The sequence below is a fragment of the Corvus brachyrhynchos genome, unplaced genomic scaffold (assembly GCF_000691975.1).
Source record: "Corvus brachyrhynchos isolate BGI_N302 unplaced genomic scaffold, ASM69197v1 scaffold44, whole genome shotgun sequence".
Lineage (NCBI taxonomy): Eukaryota > Metazoa > Chordata > Aves > Passeriformes > Corvidae > Corvus > Corvus brachyrhynchos.
Window position 1 is genome coordinate 873,861 of NW_008238359.1, and position 21,515 is coordinate 895,375.

General features: G+C 39.5%; 1 protein-coding gene across 11 annotated transcripts in view; it reads left to right on the forward strand.

Annotated features, from left to right (window-relative positions):
* Positions 1 to 19,383, forward strand: part of RIMKLB (ribosomal modification protein rimK like family member B) — a 53,463-nt gene extending 34,080 nt beyond the window's left edge. For 3 of the 11 annotated variants that reach the window (XM_017735904.1, XM_008634888.2, XM_017735905.1), the window contains 4 exons: positions 966 to 1,196; positions 3,151 to 3,237; positions 6,164 to 6,367; positions 7,786 to 10,359. In XM_017735904.1, coding sequence (XP_017591393.1) covers positions 966 to 1,196; positions 3,151 to 3,237; positions 6,164 to 6,367; positions 7,786 to 8,249 — 986 coding nt within the window. In that variant the 3' untranslated portion in view covers positions 8,250 to 10,359. Of the gene's footprint in view, positions 1 to 965; positions 1,197 to 3,150; positions 3,238 to 6,163; positions 6,368 to 7,785; positions 10,360 to 10,445; positions 15,143 to 18,095; positions 18,299 to 18,863; positions 18,929 to 19,181 lie in introns of those variants that run through there. The other 8 variants (XR_001862465.1, XR_001862463.1, XR_001862467.1 and 5 more) reach the window with 8 other exon arrangements.
* Positions 19,384 to 21,515: the final 2,132 nt, after the last annotated feature.

A 21,515-nucleotide genomic window follows, 5' to 3' on the forward strand; every position in this document is an offset into this window, starting at 1 on the left:
TGGCCTTTGGTAGGCACAAAATGCAGATGCACTGTGATTTCTCAGCTCACCTTTTGTTTTGTAACCCTTAAGGTGCTGACAGCAGTGTGAGCTGAGAATTTTATGCTGAAGTCATAAAGTTTTGCTTTGAACATAAGGCAAATAAAGTGAATATCAAATCTTGTTTGTCTTTTCCCATCCTCAGATGCCAGACTGTCTCCATTGAGCTTGATGCCTTCCCGTCCAATCCTGTCATATTCCTATTCCTGCAGCTTGTCTTTCGGTGTTTCTTTTTCAGAGAATTAGCCTGTAAAACTATAGGTCATGATTAAGTAATGTATTGATCTTGGTGACAAAGCTGGCTTTCTTCTAGTTCCTGCCTTTGTCACAGGGTGCTTCCCTGTTAGCTGATAAAGTTATTTCTGAGTAGTTATTTAATATAAATCAGATTGTTGAAATTACCTGTTAAAAATACTGCTGGTTTTTTGTGTTTTTTTAAGGATCGTATCTAGTCTCTGTTACTTTGGCAATATGTTGTGTAACGTGATACCACAAACAGAGGGATCAATACCGCTGGGACTGGGAAAGGTATGAACTGCATCCTGTAGGCAAGAACCAGCGGTGGGAGGCAGGAACCTCCTGAGCTATTGATACAGCTGATGTGAGTGTAGTGTGCATCTTACACCCGTAGAAAGGAAGGTGTGTCAATCTATAAAAAAATGTCCTTCACCCTGGGAAGGAGCCCAAGACTGATGTGCCCTGATTAAGTCTGGTTTTTCCTTAGTCCTTTAGGTGAGTTAAGAGTGACATGTATGAAACATTACAGCTGACAAGATGCATGCTAGGGAGAGTTGTGCTGCTTTAACACTCACTGTTGAAGTCTGGTATCTCTGTGATCACAGATAGTGCAGTATTTCTTTGCCTGTTTACCTTCTCCTGGAGACCTTATGACTTAAGACTGGGATGTTTTTCTCTTCCTTCTTTAGGTCTCCGGGTGAAAGGGGAGCTCATTACTGCTTACCCACAAGTGGTGGTTGTTCGTGTCCCAACACCTTGGGTCCAGAGTGACAGCGACATCACAGTCCTTCGCCACCTAGAGAAGATGGGCTGTCGACTGATGAATCGTCCTCAAGCCATCCTCAACTGTGTCAACAAGTTCTGGACGTTTCAAGAACTTGCTGGCCATGGTGTGCCTCTTCCAGACACTTTTTCATATGGTAAGGCTGTTGGATCAAAAGGATAGCATAGTTGCCTAGACAGCTTATGCTTTTGCAGTGTGAAAGATATGAGTCAAGTTTTGGAAATCCATAGAAATTTAAGTAGCATGAGGCCAGTTCCACAGCTAAGTGTTGGGTAACCAGAAAAGGAAGTTAAAGTTGTGACACCCAGATTCTGGTTTTGTCTTTGTCGATCAGCTTGTGATGCTTTGAAAAGAGTACTTGAACTGTACCCCAGTGTTCCAAGCAACTGACTTTGGCAATTAGTGCTATAATACTTTCTGTTCTTTTCCAATTGCCCAAATCAACAGACAAGAGCTCGGGGTACTAAATGTCATGGGGATTACAGAGAACTAGACTTTGGTACAACCTGAAAGTAGATTAAACTCTTATATGAATAAAAGGGTCTACAAATACATTAGTTTCTGTGAAAAGACAAGAGTAGCAAAGAGTACAAGCCCTTGTGTTCACCTTTTGACAATAGTTTGGTCTTTGTTTCCAACCAAAACAGTTAATTATTGCTTATTGTGCTTGCCTCTGGAATCTCTGGTATCACTGGTTCCTGACAGAGTGCTAGATTAGAGGAACCATTTGTCTGATGGTATTTCTAACCTGATGCTATTTCTGCTTTTAATTACAATCTATTAAAGAACTGAAGATACCTCTCAACCTTCCTTTCCTTCTGGGAAAATACCAGTGCTTTTCTCCCCTTCGTGTGATTGCATCAATAGGCTTTCGTAATGGGAACTTGACAAAATGAGAAAAAAATAGACAAAAACAAAAACATGGCTTTCTATCAATTACTATGAATTACTATTACTATCAATTACTGTGAAAACGCATTTGAGAAGAAACATACCCTTTCTTTATACATGTGGTTGCTCTAACTCGTTGAGTAAGGAATGAGTTTTTAATTTTTTGGGGGAAGGGGAGACCATGAATGATGCTGAATAATTGCAGAACATACCTGTTTGATTATAACTCCCTCCCACTTCTGTTAGTGCCTGCCTTTGGAATTTGACAGAAACATGAGTTTCTTTTCTTTTTTTCTTTTTTCTTTTTGTTTATTTTAAACCACTAGTATCAAGTTGTCGGTGAGAGCTGACTTTGCCAAGTAAAGCCGGATGTGCTGAATGACATGTTACTCCATGACATGCATTAAACTCCATGGCAGGGTCGTGATGGCTGCTGCTGGCTTTGTGACCAGAGTCCTGGCTTGACTTCTGCACTTTACTGCACGATGTGTTAGAGGGGGCTCGTTCCTTTGTCTGCTGACTTTTCTCTTCTGTATTTCTTGTGCTGTGGTCAGCCTTCTTTGAATTGAACTCAAGTAACCTTGAAGTATCAACCATAATTGTGTGAATGGCCATTAAAAGCTACTCTCTAAGGTCCTTACAGATGCAATGAGATTAAAAGGTTGAAGTACTACTTCAGGGTATAGGGAGAATGAGATACAGGAGACTTAAGCCTTCAAAAGGGGGGAGGTGGACTGACAAGGTCTGTTGCTGCTCTCTGGATTATGCCTTGTAATTGTATTCTATGTTGCTTTCCTGGTTAGTAGTTTGGATGGAGCTGTTACTAGTGTTACGTGTCTGCTATTTTCCTGTTGGGCATTTGAAAAGATGGGAGTTGATAAAGTAAAACGGATAAACTGGAACAAGATGGTAGAATTGGGGCATTCGGATTTGGAAGATTAGACTGAGCCTTCTTGGCTTGTGATCAAGACGCCTTTGTCAACTTGTGTCTTCAATTCCAAAGGAAGTAGGAGTTAGTATCCCATACATCACAAACACCTTCAAAGTCTGATCATGCTCCATGACCAAGGTCCTCTTAACTGATAGTTTTTTCTGCATTATCTAAGCTCTAAGGGTGGGAGGAGTGTATGGCAATTACATCCCCAATTTGGCCACACCAGACTGGTGGCACATAATGTTGTTGGTTTTCTTTTTGCCAGGTGGTCATGAGAATTTTTCCAAAATGATTGATGAGGCGGAAGTGCTGGAGTTCCCTATGGTGGTGAAGAACACGCGGGGTCATCGAGGTGGGTGTGAGGTCAGGGGCAAGGGCAAGGAGTATTCTGAGCAGCACTCCAAGATTTTGTCTCATCAAGGACTGATAGTTAAGAAGGTCTTCTGTTGGGTGTTGGACTTCTTTCCAATACATCTAAATTCTGCCACCCTTTGAATTCTGAACGTTGAATAGACTGCAGCACTGGGAAACAGTTTTAATAGAGCCCAGTCTTGCAAAGGTAGGGGGGAAAGCGGTCAAAATTATAGTGCTTTGGTGACTTACATGAGTAACGCTTTGAACTGGAATAATGGGCTGGCCTTCGTGAAGTTGAAAGAAGCCTACATGGATTTTAGGGATGTTTCTAAATAGGCGTAAGAAATGAAATCTCAGTTCATTCAGTGACCTTTTTCCTACTCTACTTTGTCTATAATTAGGATTCTGATTTAAATAAAATTTTATGTATTGTTTGTCAAACTGGGTCTCTGTTTTTCAGAAAAATACCTCTGACAGTGTCAGTGGTATTACCACAGCTACACATTAAATTGTTCTGTTATTAGTCTTTTGTTTTAGGTGTTGAATATGAAACAAACATCAACTTCATTTATTGTTAGATAGTGGTTACTAAAGGAAACCAGGTTTAAATCAATTTCAGAGGTTATTTGCAGAGGAAGTTGCTCTGGTTTTAATCTGCTTTAAAACCGATTTAATAAATACTAGAAATACAGAGACTAAAAATGAAGTTAAAGTACAAAACCAGGAGTTACTTTAAACAAAATCATAGCTAAAAGACACCACTTCTTCCTTCTTTCTGTCCATTGGTTTGCTCCCACTCTGTACTGCTCTGGTGCTTCTGTTCTACTGGCATGAGTACTTCTGTACCCATGCAGTAAATGGATTCAGGAACTGATGTTGAGTGGATCTAGATAAATTATTTTTACTCAGATTAATTCCTGACATGACTCAGCACTTACTTGCACAAGTGCTTGTGGTGATATAATGGAAGAGAGCAAAATGCTGGGGCTAAGGAAGATCAGACCTGCTTCTGTTGGCGGCAATACCTGTTAGTGTGGTTTTAAAGTGTGGGTGGAGCTCTAAAGCCAAGGTGGAGTTTGATGTTGCAGCAAGATGAATGTGACAGCTGTGGAATATTTGAGACAGTAGATTTGACTTGACACTGCCTCTTGTGAAGATCTACTGAATAATTTTAGAGTTACAGCTATTGGCTTCCTTCTCCCTTTTTTAGCCAGGATTCCTGTAAATCTGTGTACAAGGTTTGCTTTAGAGCACTTTAAATTCCAGGCATTTTAATGCACATTTATGCAAAGTACATATCTTTTTGCATCAAGAGAGTTGGGGAAACTTTTTCAAATTAATTGAAGAGCAGCCATTGGAAGATTATATTTAAAATAAATTTGCAAACATGGTCATAGGTACTAGCTGATGAATAAAAGTCATACTTTTCTAGGCCCATTTTCTGCGCAATTTGCTGCTGCAGCAAATGGGCCAATCCTGGTTTTGCCAAGATGTCATGATGTTGCATAATTCCCAAGAACTAAGTAGTTCCCCTCCAAGGCATCATTCTTCCTATTCCATTTCAGGAATACAGTAGGATTAATTGCCTGTTGGAGAGATGAAGTTTGGAGTGGGAGAAAGGACATGGAGTTTTTTTTCTTGTCATGGATTTTAAGCTTACATTCTCATTTCTCTGTAATGAGAAATTCCATGTTCCTCAAGCAGTGTGTTGTGTTGTGGAGACCTTAAATCCTCTCTAAGCAGATGCTGCTGTAGTTGGGCTTAGGAGCAGTTGTTGAAATTTTTTACACATTATTTATCCTAGTTCTGCTTCTGCTGCATTTTTGTTCCCTTACTTAAGGAGGGCAGTTTATCAATTTATTTTTGTACTCTGTTAACATCATAACATAATTGAATGACAGTTCTGCCCCAAGAGAAAGTGTGCAGCTTTATTGCAAAACATAAATCTAATATGACATAGAGCCCTTAAGAAAGGGGAAAAAGAGTTGGGAAATGTAGATACATCAAGACGGAAAGGGATGCAGTCTTGTGAGACTAGAAATTAGATAGAAAGTGGTAGAGTCTGTTTCAGGAATGACTTTAACCAGTATTAATACAATTGGAAAAGAACAAAGAAGTCTTTGGTGTGGTCTAGAAATGAAGTGGAATAAAATGACTTACTCTAGGTTAAAAAATCCAAGTCCTAGAGATGTTTGCTTGCAGAAAAGCTAGTGATTTATAAAGAAGTTTTTTTTCAGTTGTAGGATATTCCATTCATTTAATGTCTTGTGGAATCTTCTGCTAAATTGTCTTGGATACTGTGGAGTGGAACGTTTTCCTCTGAGTGTAGTTGTTCCACTGCAAGCCTCATTCTTGAATTGTGAGTCCTTTTAAGTATTGGGAAGAGCAGCTCTCAGGAACTTCCTAACGGAGAAGTGGGTGGTTCTGCAGTGACACACGAGAGACTTCAGAGTTCTTAGTTGCCCAGTGTTTAACAGTTTCATGTTGTTTGTTCCTGTGTGTCAAAGCTGTAGGCTGTGGGTCCTGTCCTCTTGAATGAACAAAATTGCTTTTAATTAAATGTCTGCTGCTCTTTAAGTATTTCTTCCTTTTTTTCTCTCACTAAGGGCTTGTACCAAAAGAAGTTGAAACTGCAAGACCACCTCCTTTATCTAAAGATTTTCTCTTTCTCCTTGCTTCTTTCTTTTTCTTTTTTTTTTCAACTCACATCTCCTCAGCTCTGTCAGTACTTGAACACTTAAAAGCACTGAATCAGTGGAACACTGTTGTCCATGGAAGAATTTGTAAATGGGTATAAACTGCAGATGGGGCCTGTGAGAATGGGCAGCGTGCTGGTCAGAGGTTTTACTTTCATGTGCTGAATCATTGATGCAGCTCAGATGGGTTGCTGCTTTCAATATGCCGATGTTCTTTCCTCCATACAGGTAAAGCTGTGTTCCTGGCACGAGACAAACACCATTTGGCAGACCTAAGCCATTTGATCCGTCATGATGCCCCTTACTTATTTCAAAAATACGTTAAGGAGTCCCATGGCAAGGATGTGCGCGTCATCGTAGTGGGAGGCCGTGTGGTGGGCACCATGCTCCGCTGCTCGACAGATGGGAGGATGCAGAGTAACTGCTCACTTGGTAGGAAAAGCATTGCTCATAGTTCTGACCAGAATTTTTCAATCCAGTTGAAAAATCACAAAGCCAAATGAAATAAGCTGCAGGTGTTACTTTGTGTTAGTTGTGCTTACTGCTAGGGGTTTAAAGGGGAAACACGAGAATAAGGATTAAGTAAGAAGCATGTTGAGCAAACACAGGAGAGGCAATCTCTGTTCACAGTGTTAGGTGGATAGGATGGATGACAAGCAGGGGAAAGTTCTAGAACACAAATGGAGCATCTGATGTGGTAATGGCAGTTTGATGCTAATGCCATGTTATCGTTTGTTTCATCCTGTTAAGAGGAACAGAAAATGAAGGAAGACAGAAAGCAAGACTTATGGGAGGTGGAGGAGGCAGTCAGTTGGCAAGAGGGTAGAAAAAATGTTAAGAGAGGAAACTGTTGAAGGCAGTAAATGGTTGCATTGCACTGTGCATCTTCTGTGCTGCCTTAAGTGTGTCAGGTTCCTCCCTGCTACCTCTTCCCCCAAAGCCCGTATCTGGGAGAAAGAGGAGGTTACTGAGAACTGAGATCCTGCGTAGCTTTGGGTGTTGGACATGAGGGTTTCTGAGGGTAAAAGGAGGAAGGACGCTTGAGGGTGCCTGGCTGAAACTACACTGAACCTGAGCAGGGATGGGATAAAAGTGTTCATGTGTAATGCAGTTTTGGTTAGTCAAAATGCCTAAGAGGTTTTAGTTACTACTTGATGCAGAGGAAATACAGCCTGAAAGATTTTTCTGCTAAATGGTTTTTTTTTTGTTTGTTATTGCATGGGTTATTTTTAAACTTAAGTATTGTGATAGATGAAGTGTGAGCCTGTTAATACCTAGATGATGAACTCTGAACCTGACCTGATGAGGTTCAGACACAAATGTTCCCTAATTCTTGCTTTAGAGACAGTAACCTGTGATAGCAAGTTGAGAGGGATGTGAGCAGATGATGTCTTAATCCCCATCCCCCTCAATTATATCTACAGTTAGAGCTGTAATCTTATCAAGAGCTCTAGGTTTAGTTTTGCTGAGATATTTCTTGTGATCACCTACAAGCATGTAAGGAAAGCCTCTACCTGAGAAGGAGCAAGGGTGGTTTGTTAGTTTATTTTTTTAATATCCTGGGATCATAAAAATGTGTATTTTTTCTTGACTAAAAAGTCATTGCTTAACTGTTTTTAAACAAGTCATAATCTTGACCTGCCAAAAGCAGGTCAGAATCTTTTGAAATCCTGGTGTGGCATCAAGTTCATTAGTAGTCACTGTGGAAAGGAGGCTGCTGTCTAAGTCATCAGCAGTGTGCTCGCAGGCTGACTTTGAAGCTTCCTAACTGAAAAGCACTGACCAATGGAGAAGGATGTCAGTCACCTGTGACCTGAGTGCAGACAGCAAGTTGTTTTCACTTTTTCCAGGTGGTGTAGGAATGATGTGCTCGCTGAGCGAACAAGGCAAGCAGTTGGCAGTCCAAGTGTCAAACATCCTGGGGATGGACGTGTGCGGCATTGACCTGCTGATGAAGGACGACGGTTCATTCTACGTCTGCGAGGCCAATGCAAATGTAGGTTTCATTGCCTTTGACAAGGCTTGTAATTTAGACGTAGCTGGTATCATAGCGGACTATGCCGCTTCCCTGCTGGCCCCCGGCCGCTTGACGCGGCGCATGTCCTTGCTCTCCGTGGTGTCCACGGCCAGCGAGACTAGCGAGCCAGAGCTGGGCCCTCCAGCTGGGGCCGCTGTCGACAACATGAGTGCTAGCTCCAGCTCTGTCGACAGCGACCCTGAGACCACGGAGAGAGAGTTGCTCACCAAGCTCCCGGGGGCTCTCTTCAACATGAACCAGCTATTAGCCAATGAGATCAAGCTCCTTGTGGAGTGATGCCACGTGTAAATAGGTGACCAACAGAACTCTCTCTTGTAAATTTTTTTTTTAAACCAACTTGCAATGCTGTTTATCAGAGACGCTCAGAGGAATGAGGAAAGGGGGGTGAGTGTGTCAGTCAAGAGAGCAAAAGTAAAAGGCACACGTGCTGTGATTGCTGTCCCTAATCTTTTGCGGAATGTTAAATTGTCTTCATTCTTCATCAGTTTTACAGTGGAGATGCTCACAAGTTCACAACCAAGCGGCAATTTTATTTGGATGCTGCTTTGGTCCCCAGATATACTGCAGTTCATGTGTCTTCACAGGCAAGCATTGAAACGTGATTCACACTTGAAGATTTTCAGAAAGTTGTCTGGCAGCTCTCTAGAAACTTCTGTGAATTACTGCACCAGTTAAGTCTCTTCTACCTCTGTAAGGCTTGATCCTGTAAATTGCTGAGTGCCTCAAATTCTTTATGTGAGTTGAAGGTGTTAAATACCAAGTATTTCAAAATTCCTGGACACCTACTGTTCCTGCTCTTGTAGATGGGAGCTGTAAGTTCAGGATCCTTTCAAAGTCATCACTTTCTGACCTTGCAGGATATGGCCTTTCAAATGATGAGGCTGAGAGAACTGTCAGTTGACTTAATGTGAACTTTCTGTAAAAATCTGTAAATTGTACCACCTTTGTATTAAGTGGCAGCTTTGTCTAAATTTCTTTATCAAGCTTTTAAAGGAGGATATTAGTACTTCTGTTTTTCTCATTTCAAATCCTGCTTTTGGAGGGTATGTAGGGGAATTGGTCATACTCTATTTGTGGGCAGAAGTGGCACGTTTTTAACTATTTTTTGCATGGTTGGAGGAGATAAACAGCACTGTAATGTTTGGTATACAAAATGATGTTTAATCTAATGTGAAAAAGAATTACACTAGTTTAAAGCAAACGTGCATCGACTTGTATTTGTTAGTGTTTTAGTCTTTCTGAGAGAGATCTGCAATGTTAATGTTCCTTTTTCTTTAATACATGCTAGTCCAACACTCCCTTCTCTATGCCTGCATCTTTAACAGTGGCCAAAGTGAAAACACCGCAGACTGTTTGTTAAGAAAACACTGAGTTATAGCCTGTACATTGGTGGGGGGGTTGTTTGTTTGTTTTTATTTTTTGCCTTTTTTGGAGGGAGGAATGTGGTAAGGTGTGGAGGAGGGAAGAGCTGGTTAAAAGTGATTAGTCATCCAGAGGAACTTTAGAATAAAGCTGCAGTTCATACAATACTTACCAGGCTTACTTTTTCCCCACTGAACATAAAAACCGATGTTGGCATAAATCCAAAGAGTACAACTGGGGAGAAATACTCGGTTCTTAGCTTTGGGAAACATGTGGCAGATTTAAAAAAGACAAAAAAAAAGAAAAAAAGAAGGAAAAAAAAAAAAGCTCAGCCAGAGTCAAAAAAAAAGAAGAAGAAAAAAAAATAACCTAGCTCCACAAACAATTAAGGGATTGATCCTGGACCCTTACATGTTTTTGGTGTGAGTGCACACACTCGTGTGTGTTTGTGTGTGCGCAATTGTTTTGCTTTATTTTTTTGAGGGTGTTGGCTGTTTAGCTCCTAATTTTTTTCCAGACTTCCTGATTTTCCTTAATCCTTCTGGCTGTGCATTTTCTCATTAGACTTGAGCTGGTTTGGAAAACAGATAACCAAAACAGATACTGAGTCCATTTTTCAGTCCCTGTCTTCCTCCTCCTTTTCCTCCTCCTTCTCCCTTTTCATTCCCCTCTTATTCTCGGGGTTCATAAAGCCCTGGAACTATATATATATATAAATATATATATAAAAAAAAGCCTCTTTTTTAAAAACAAAAAGTAAAACGTTTACAACTGAAAAATCATCTTGTGAAAATAGGTTTGTTTGGAGGGGGGTTGTGTGTGTGCAATGCTGCTGTTTTCTGGATACTTTAATGGAGCATGTCCCATGTACCCTCTGAGGTTCTGCACTGCCCACCTCTGTGGCCCTTCCTCACCTCTCTGCTGCTCTGCTGTTTTACCTTCACTTGGACCTTAAACACAACTCACGGACACTATGCAGAGAGTCTTCAAGAGGCAATAAACAGAACAGTATTAACCTGCTTTATGGAGGTTTGATCATGCTTCTTTGTACAGTTTGGTTTTTTTATTTTAAAAGGAATGTAATAAAATGGCTTTTTTTTTTTTTTGTAGAATTAAATATTATTATTAAAATCAAGTGAAAGGGTGACTGTTGGTGTTAAGCAGGAGAGTGGACCAGCTGGTCCAGCAAAAAAAGGATCTTCAGCAGTAAAGGTATTTTCAAATCCTTCTTACTGAGCCTTCAAGCGCACAGGTTATACCTGAAGAATATAAAGGTCTTCAACTTCCATGAAGAGTTACAGAACAACAGAACATGAAAGTAACCTAATTCTCTAGTCACTGAGCAGTAAACTGTATCTTCTAAGAGCTCTAATTCCCTTGCTTGTTTATTCAAGGGGAATTTGGGGTGGAGGGTGGCTCTTTTTTTTTTTTTTTTGTTTATTCTTTTTTTGTCTCTTCCTGTTTACTGGTAGGTGCCTGCACTCCTTGAGAGGCTGATAGGATCAATCCTTCCCTTTTTAGCTGTGACATACATTGAGCACATGTGGAATAACATCAGGGAGTAAACATGTGCTGGTTGGTATACTGGGGCCTTTGCGTTTCTATCACAGGAAACATCTTTTAGAGGAAAGAGTTGTTAACTGAATGTTCTGGATTGTTTTTTGAGTCCCCATAGTATCTTGTAGCTCACAGGAATCTTACATTTCTAGCACCCTTTGAGAATGTCTAGGTAACACCTCACAGTTGAAAAATTTGTGAAGTAAACATAAGATTTTTTTAAAAGATGAAGTGGATTGAGAGATTTGCAGTTTGACTCCCTTCTGATAAGTTGCTCTTCTGCTTGGTGCTTCCATTACTAGTTTGGAGATAAGTCTATGCATAGTGGTCACAGAGGGAGACAGGATTTGAAACATCATGTACGTTTGTTTGGACATTGGGTACTGATGCTGCATGAAAACCTTGCTTGAGGGTTCATTTGTACAAACGGGCACACTTGTCTCATTTTATTTACTCCCTACTTACCCATTGCTCCTGGAAGAGTGAAATGCAAAGAATGGCCTGGGGATGCAAAGGAGGTGTCTTGTTTTTACTTAAAGGAAAAAACACCAACAAAGCTAGCCCATGGTAGTGTTTCCCATTGAAGGTGAACTCCGCAGATGTCAGCTGTATACACTTTATTTTCTTCAGTTCCTTCTGCTGAAAATCACATGCTAAACTTCCATACAGTTTCACTAACACTACCTCCATATGTGGGTTTGGAAGCATGTGCTGGAAAAATGGTCAACATAGTGGTGGATTACAGTAGTGCAAGTACAGCTGATGGTGATACAACTATTTTTGTGTATTTTAAAGTTTGAAAGAGCCAGTTAGAAACTCTTGTTTGCAAGAATAAGTTTCTTAAGCTACACCTGATGAAATTTTGTTCTTTGTAACACTGGAGATTTTCTTCTGTTCAACTTACTGTGTTTGTAATTGATGTCTTGCTGTCAATGTATGGATTGTATCTTAATCCTTGTATTTAATGCTTTAATGTGTTTTATAAAATCTTTTCTTTTAATGTTACAACACCTCATCTGTAAAAGTGTCAATGCTTGATGCTTACATTGACTGTTACGTTTTTTGTTCTGAGCTGACGGTCACTCTTGAAGTATTTTCTCCCACATCGTGTGCTATCTTTGCCATGTGATATTTACTCAGGAAATAACCTCTGGAACATCTGGGTATGTCAGACGCAAAGGAGATACTTCTTCAGATGTTATACCGGACTACAAAATCCAACAAATGAAACCATGACGCTTGCTAAATTCCCTCATTGCAAAAATCTGTCAGTTAAATACATAAGGGACCGTAAGGGCTTAGAGAGACTTTGAAAACAGATCGCATGTACAGTATCTTTCTCATGGCTCACTCTTTTTGAGAAGGTTTATGGGCTTTATGGCTGGTGTGAGACACACGACCCACTCCTGTTCTCTCTATGGAATAGTAGGTGCTCGGACAGGTAACTTCTGTTGCTACTGTCTTTTTTAATTTTTAAGTTTTTCACTGTTCTAGGAATTGTTTTAAACTGAACACTGCAGGATTTATAACCAGGTGTTTGCTGCCTTTTCCTTTGTTTTATTTCTTTAAATCTTTCTTAACCTTTGAGGGTGACTTTTGGAGCATTCTGATGGTGGATCTTGGCCTGCTGTTGGAAGTCTCCAAGCCTTTCATGTTTCTAATTTGAGTTGAAAAGCTTTTGTTTTGTTTATTTGTTTAAAACAATGACACAAATTAGATGCGCGGATTTCGGGTGGGATTTGTTGTTGCGCTATTTTGGGTGACTTATTCTCCCTTTTTTTACAGAAATGTGTTCTAACAGTTCACACTTTGTTACTGTTCTTTGCAAAACTTTTCAGGAGCCAAAAAAGTCAAACAATGCAGAGAAAACCCCTTCTCCCCTTTCCGATGGCACGAGTGAGAGCTTATGAAAAATCCTTGCGAATGTTCCTTCCTAAACTTTTCCCCCCAGTAATGCAAGCGGGTAAAATGGTAAACGCAGCAGTTTGGTGACATCCAAACCCGACCTGTTGTCAGGTAAATTGACACTTTTCTGCTCTTACTCTAACCTTTGTAAGTTTGCTAACTTGTCTGCCTTCCTTTCTTCCCATCAGTTCATTTTGGTGATACTTGTTGAATGATTTCTTTAACCGGATTTAGAGAAAATCCTGCTTTACTTCCTTATTTCCCTTCCTTATACTTGTTGACTTTAAGAAAACTGTCATTGTGCTTTGCTTTACTCAGGTGAGAGAAAAGTGAGTCCCCCGTGCAACTGTATGAGGGATAGATTTGTAATACATTAATTCCACTTCCTCTATCAATTCTAGATAGTTTGTCTTCAAGTGTACTATTTTAGCTTAGATTTTTGAAAGATATGTTGCTTTCCATTTGCTAAGTGAACATAAAATATAACTGCAGAAGCAAGTAGTTGATAGGAGTGAAAAACTAGTACTAAGAATGTTAAATCTATTAAAATTCAATAGAGCAGGATCTTGTAAAGAGGACAGATGGACGAATAAGTGTGCTGAAGAAAAAGACTGTTGAGCTGATTATTTCTGTTGGTGGAGGATGGGGTGACACATTTTATCTTGCCCTTACTGCTATATCAAAGCACTTGTACATTTTATCCTTCTCTGGTAACTCTCTCCCTTAATCTCAAACAATGTGAAAGTACTGGGTACTTAATATTTTTTTACTTAATTTAAGGGGGAGAATCTTGTGTTTTACTCAGAGGTAAAATATCAGACAATTGGAATACCATTCCAAGTTGAAGAATGTGAGCCTACAAACAGGCTTCCAAGTTTCCTGATGCAGTATTATATTTCCCATGACATCTGTAAAGAATTAGCACTTGTTTCAGATTATTTCTCTGTGTACATGAATTACTCCTCTATACCATCATAAAATAGTCTATTTTCATAGTCTCAGTTTATATTACCAGATATTACCAGCAATATAATAAATTGCAGCTCAAATTAAGGTGGGAGGGAATAATTATAGAGCCAAATTTTGCTCTCAATTACACTGAGATAAACCTGGAATCACTCTGTGAAAGTCAGTGGAGTGATATCCGATTTCACTGGTATAATTGAGTGTATAATTTGTGTCTTAAATTTTACTTGCAAGGTAATTTTACAAACCTGTTATACTTATGTTTCCAATGCTTTTTCCTTTCAGACACACCCACTTCTTGCGTCTCAGCATTGGGCAGGCCTATTCCTTTATTTGTGTATATTTTTGTGCATCAGCTGCTATAGGACACGGGTGTTACACTTTCAGGCATGTGGTTGGGTGTCTTTGGGGTTTGTAATAATGTCCAAAAATAAGAATTTTTTTCCTCAGATTTATTAATTAATTTGTGTTGGATCACAGTTTTGCATTTCTAACCTGATTTTAGATACATATTCTATTAAGATTTTCTTGAAAGAAATACAGTACTAGTTCTTTGCAGAGTCTGCAATTGATCTTTGGTGGGGAGAGTTGACCAAAATTTACTGCATTCTGCAGTAGTTAATGTTTTAATATTCAGTGTTGCTTGAAAGGTGGTTTTCCAGATCATGGTCTTTCCTCTTTATGGAATGGCGTTCAAAGCCTTGTATTCATCTTGGTTGTGCCCAGTGCTTTGCCTAGTGTATGGGGAAATGTAGAACTTGAATAGGCCATGACTTCTTAGACAAGGGATGATGATTATGTGCATGCTGAACAAGAACTTCTTCTATATGCCCTTCTGCTGCAACAGAGTAATTAAACTGGTAGGTGGCAGCAGCAGCAGCAGCAGCAGAAGAAACTCATGACTGTGACCTGAGAAACCTCCAGTACGGGGAGAAATGGATTGCAAAATACTAACTGGAGTAAGGGGAACGGAGAAGAGAGGCAGAGTCCCTGAACTGTCCCTTTGAATGGTGAGTCTGATTTACAGAATTCTGACCATCGAAAGACAGCCTTTAATACAAGAGGCACATTGATCTATCTCAGTTGGTGTTTGGTTGCCTGATGTCCTAATTCTTATCATTAATTCAACATTCCAGTTTCCCCTCTGCCTTTATAAGGCACAGTACGTATCTTAAAAATTAAAGTTCACCAAAATTGCCACATACTGAGAGTACTGGGAAATAAGGCTGAAAGGAATTTATCTAGCCCAATCATTCTCTGCTCCACAGGAAGACTGATCATAGTTGTGCCATTGGTGAAATGTTTATTGTCACCTAACTTAAAAACCAAGAAATAAATGAGGAAGATTCTGCAGTCCTATGGAATTTTATTTTATGAAGGTAAAAAGCATCCTTACTGTCAGCCAGTGATCAGCCTTATAGGCTGAGAGCCCAACTGCTTTTTTTTCTACTTCAAGAGAAACATATATATATATATGCCTTAGAAATGCCATGATGATAAAGAACAGTGTTATTTATGGAGATTTCCTAAATCTCAAGGTAGGAAAAAACATGCAAATCACCACAGTTAAAATAATTTTTGGAAGTGGGAAATACAAATTATATGTTTCTGACTTAGTGGTTAAGAGTTGGTAGTTTTAGCCACCTCTTCAGTTCTCTAGACAAATGACTCTAAAACTTCTTTGATTGCACATCCCTATCAGAAAAAAACATTTTGAGCGTACACCCCAATAAATATTTTTTACAAGTTACATATGTGTATTACTACATACATTGTAAAACTTACATAAACTCAAGAAGTTAAAAAAGGATCAGAAAAAGATGAAATGAAGACTATTTTTGAAACACTTACTTAACTGTATTTATTAACAGTGAAAAAACCATTTTCACCCTGCAGCCTTATGGATTGTGTTGCAATGTTCCCTGGGGAACGTGGGCTCCCCTTTGGAGACCACAGATGTAGACACCATAAATACTTGTTCTTGCAGATGTCATCAGGATGTTCCACCGTAACAAAACCTCCATTCTAAGTAATTCTACTAGAGATGAAAATGCTGACTCTCTAGTAGGATGACTTCTCCTTCTGAAAAGAAAATAAGAGGAGAGAACAGCAGGATATGGAAGCACTGACAAACTGTTTGACATAGGAGAAGTTTGAATCTGGATCAGCTGAAAATAGGGAGAAACATGTCCAAGTGAATTGGGAAGAAGAAATTGTGTCAGAATATATACCGATATGAAGAATACAGTGGTAGCTTTTGTATTTTCACAAATGTTTCTACTTCATTTACAGCTAGGTATTAGTTGATAAATTCCAAATTGAAATCAGGAACAACACTTACATACAGGAACTAAGCTGGATCTGAATTTTGATATCCAGGCAACTAAATAGTCTCCAGTGCGCATCAGGTACCACTTAGGCCTGTGGACAACTGGTGTGCTTTTCTCATTAGCTTCTTAGTTATCATACAGCCTTTGAAAGTATTCTGTGGACCACAGGCTGGAAATCCCAGAACTGAATTTTTACAAACTGAAAGGAGATTGCATGTGCAAAGTGGAAAATATTTTGGATGGAGAATTGATTAGAATCTTGTTAAATATAATAATGAGCAAAACCTGTATGTGAGATGAAGCTCACAGAGAAAGGGTTTTCAATCCAGTCAGGCTGGAGATGTAATGAAGAGAAATAATTTCTGATAGTAGAGGCAAAGGAGTCTGAAGCCTATGTCAGTCTGTCATCAGAGACAGAGATGAGACAGGAAAACAGCTTCTGCTGATCTTGAGCATTCCCAGCTGTTGCTGTAAGGAGGAATCTCAGCAGACTTTCTGCACATAATATATGCCTTTGCAAACTGGATCTCGGGGAGGAGACCTGTAAGTTCCACTGATACACTAACTGTAGCACCTGCCTACTTGAACGGGTGGTCATGTGGATTAAAAGAGTTACTGCACTGAGTTTACATGACAGTAACATTTGGGAGGAAGAGTGTTCCTCTGGCCCTGAGCATGGGCTTGTTTGCCCCAATACACCTCTAACTGCTGCTTCTCAGCATGGTAGGAGATAGAGGCATATAAATGTATGTGAGCTTTTTTTAACAACTAGAGACCAAGGTGACTTAGTCAACTGGTCAGGAAAGAATTTTATTTTTCTTTGTTACGGACAAGAAGGCATTTAGAACACTTTCAGATCCTCCATGGTTCTTCATGTGGCTGTCAGTACAAAAGAGTTTTGGTTTTGTTTTTTTTTCTTTTAGATGTGACATACCAAAGCATCCTGTTTTCTGCAACTTTGATGTGGTAGAGATTTGAAGAAGGCAGATTATTTTCCATTCTTGTCATAGACTTCCATGGGCAGGCAAGGGGTGATGTGTTTATGAAAGGAGGGAATGGACAGGTTCCTCATGCTGAGTGAATAGTAGGTGATGGATTAGGCTGATAAAAAAGTTAACATTCACATTGCACCCATGCAAGGCATTTTCAAGGTATTTCTGCATCCCTCCTTTGTTCCCTTTAGAAACAGTACAAGTGTTACTAGAATATACAGAGTCTGCATAGTAATATGTCAGTGTATTAAGCTCTGCCAAGTCTGTGCATGGAGGGCATATAAAAGATTTATGTGAATTTCTGTGTGTTTGCTTTTTTATTTGGAGGCAGGTTGCTGTATGCATCTATGTACAGTATTCTGTCTTAGGGTAATAGATATTTTTTGTTTATTTGGAAGGAGGGAAGTGTGTTTGGGCAGTTAAATGTATCATTCTGTTATCCATTTCTGTAGGAAGTACAATAGCTAAGAAAGCATTTTTGTGTTAGACAAATTGCAATATAATTGAGGTTTTTAATACAGGAATGAAAAAGAAATGTTTTACTAGAGGCCATTGGAATTTTTTTCAATAAAGTGTTCTAACAGCAAAAACCTAATTTGACAGAATCAGTATCATTTAGGTTGGAACAGACCTCTGAGATCATCAGGTCCCAACCTTTGAACGAACACCATCTTGTCAGGTAGACCATGGCACTGAGAGCCACATCCAGTCTTCCCTTAAACATCTCCAGGGATGGTGACTCCACCACCTCTGTGGGTGGCCCGTTCCCATGCTTGACAACCCTTCTGTGAAGAAATTCCTCATGTCCAACCTGAATCTTATTCATTGTTGTAATATATAAAATTAAATAATAAACAATTTATCATATTTGTAAATTTCGGCATACATGCTAATTTCTAGAATTTATCAGGACAGTCCCTCTTGTTCAAATTAGCATTTCTTGATAGAGAGGGTGGAAAGATCCATCTTACATAAGCCAGTAACCCAGTTGTTGCTACCTCTTTTGCCAGTCATGCATTTCTTCTATGCAGATTTCCTGGAAGCAGTGACACTGCTGAGCTTCTGTGGTGCTTAGTTTATCTGTGTCATAAAATACTTGCATTTTGGGGAGAGAGGAACTGGAGAGGTGAAAACTGTCCGTGGTGTTACATGGACTGAACAGGAAGGTGCTCTGAAGCAGAGAAAGAAGACTAAGCAGTAGCTGTATGCACAGGTATCCTTTCGGTTCTGTCATACCAATGTAGTGGGAGGCCAGGAGTCCAGATGAATGTTTCAGTGTACCTTGATGAAGAATGGGAATGTCACACTGACTGTGCAACTGTATATATTTCATATCTCTAAATATTTCATTTATAAGAAGCGTGGTTTGTCCAAGAGGGTGTGGGCAGTTTTCCCTCCTCACTGCTACTGTGCAAAGCACTGCCTGGTAGTCTTTATTCTCTGGATTCTTTCTGTTCAGTGGTATTGTGCATTATGCCTGAAACTTGTATTTCGTGAGTTTTAGGGGGAAGCTTGGTGTGCTTGTGTATATATTTTCCCATGCATCTGACAAACACAAGGCAAGAGAAACACCACAAATGTTATGGTTACCCTGCCCACCCATCTTTACAACATTATATGGGAGGGGTAGTGCAGTTGGAATGTGATTTAGGAGTGCTTGTCTTACTGGATGGCAAATACTGAAGCTTTGTCAGTGGGAGAACTAGGCAGGAAAAGTCTGCAGTTTGACTTTGCTACACTTTTACACAATTTTTCCTCCACATGAAATATTTCCACAGGAATCTAATGCGTGTGAAAGATGCTGGATCACCAGGTGCAGAGATTGACTCTATCCACTGGAAAGGTAACAGGAATTAGATTTTATTTTTAGAACACAACCTTCACTGCATCTCACTCCTTGACCTGGAAAGGCCTTTTCCAAGGTCAGAAGAGGAGTTTGGTACTCATGGCTCAGTCCTTGGTGTGTCTGTGATGCAGCTATCAAGGAAGCCAGATAGGTGGTGGATACAGAGATCTTTTTTTATGATACCTGCTTGCATTTCTGATGTTGGTATTTTAGAGCAAAGACTAACTTCTTCAATGGTTTATTTCTTTAGGTTTTTCTACAGCAGCAGGAGGTCTTCTCTTGCTTCTCATGGGAACACTTAGCGTTTTGATAATGCCTCCTTCGCAATGAAGGGAAGAAAGGATGGATCAGCAATGATGTGCAATGGAGTGATGTCCACACGTGGCCTTAATAGTCATGATCCCTGTCCTACTAACTTGGAGAATTGAATAAAAGAGTTGAATTGTTATTCATGAGAGTGTGAGATTCTTTTTGGTACCTTTTGCACCATCTCCCCTTTCTTGAGGAGCTGGTGAACTTCAGAAGCCTGTTGATCTTGTGTCAAAGCTGCAGCTAAGCCAGAAGAGTAAAACCTGCTGGATATTTTTCACTTTGTTAACCTGTTTTTTCCCTCCAGGAATTTAATTCCTAAGAGTTCTAAATGCTTTATATTGACATGAATAATCTTCCCAAATTCCTTGTAAACTTTACAATCAGGCCTTTGGTTTTATCAGTCATGTTATGAGTTCATCTGAGTCACTGACGATACAAGTCTCCTGAGTTTTAAAAGTGAAATCACCATACTGATCATGCTATACTTCATAGTCACTTTGGTGACTGCTAGAGAAAGAGATGCAACTTGGTTGACCTATCAGAGATAATGTGCCTTTGGATTTTGAAGCCATAGTGGCAAGACTTGTTACAGACATGGGGATGTGCATTCTTCCTGTCTATTTTTTCTGAAGAGAGCTAGTCTTTAAAACCTAGGTTATAGATCTTGCACATGGCTCTCTTGGTTTGTTGTTAGTGAAGCACTGTAAAGAATTAGACACATACTGATGGTATTTCCATAATGTGCCTACTTGAAATTTGTACAAATTTACAAAAGTGAAGCAAAAAAGAGAAGCAAGATGCTGAGTTGGTATATTATCACTAAACACCTCTTATCCTTGTCATTCTTCCTGTTCATTTCATGGATATTAATTTCATGTAAATTTTGATTCCTGTTTTCTTTGTGCTTGTTCTAGTAGTTTACATGTGAATGTAACTGAGGAATGTGGCTGGTAGCCTGTCTGCAGCTATGCCTTTGCTCCCGTAGCTGCAGTTTATGGTTGGTTTTTTTGCAGATCTGTGTGTCACACGGTGCCTCTGGTACTTCTGTAAGCAGGCTGTCCCCACACAGTAGTGGCCATTTCATCTCTTGTGGTTCAGTGCTTGTTCGTGCGCTGATGCATATGCTGATGCTTCCCTAAGTGCTTCTCTGCCTTAATATTTCATGTTTAAAAAGTAGAATAGCTGAGAACTTTCTAAATTCCTTAGTTTCATATATCCCATCATGCTAAGCTGCTTCCAGGCCCTGTCTGTATTTCAGTTCTCTTTTTTTTTCTGTGGGTGTTCAGCAGTGTTCTCTGTTCTGCTTCCTCAAGTTTGCTCCTCATGCCTTCATAGTCTTTTTTCTTTTTTTTTTCCCTGGTCTTGTTTTTGCTCTTAACAGGCCCTACTTGTCCTTGTCCCAAGCACACCCGCATATGGTACCCTAAGAATATTTCTTACTCAGTGTCTATTAAAGATAACCATTCTTTGTATTACTCTAAAAGTGTGTTTTCCTTTTTTCAGAGTGAGAAACGTTCTGTTGCTACATGTTTCTTTTTGGTATTTCTCGGCCCTAAATGTGTTAGAAGTAAAATAGAAATTAAAAGAAGTTTGTCACTGTGTAACATCTTTGTAGTGAGTGAAAGTTAGCAAATTGCAATACTGAGGAGACAGTTCCTGGCTTTTGCACTCATTTAACTGTCTTTGTTGAGAGGGATTGGTTCTGCAATCCATCTCTTCATGTACCTCACTTAAATTCAAGAGCTGTGGTCAGGAATCTGTTGGTGTCATGTTAAGTTTTGCTTTCCTTTGTCTTTCTTATCTTCTTTTGAATTTAAATAGTGGGTATCAACAATTAAATAGTAATTGGATATTCATACACAATTTTGGTATTGTACAGTATAGTGAAAACAGAGTAATAATAGTTTTGCGGTGATAATACTGACCTGTGCTGTGATGATTACAGAGTATAAACAGTTCCTTTTGCATGCCTGCATTTCCTATTAATTGGAATTGCACTGTTGTGCCAGCTACAGAAACAGTACTTGAAACTCTGCTTTGCTTAGTGTGATGAGATCTTGGGGTGGGGTATATTTGTATTGAGGCCAAACTTGGAGAGAGGTTGTAATTTTGTTCAGCATTAGATCTGGAAAACCTCTGTAACTTGTCTGGCCTGCATTCCCAGTTGTGCATGATGTAAACAGAGAGCTATGTCTTGACCACTGTCTTTTTATTTTTCTGGGTCATTTTCCTTATATTTCGCCGTATCACCTTGGTTGCTTCTCCAATCCAC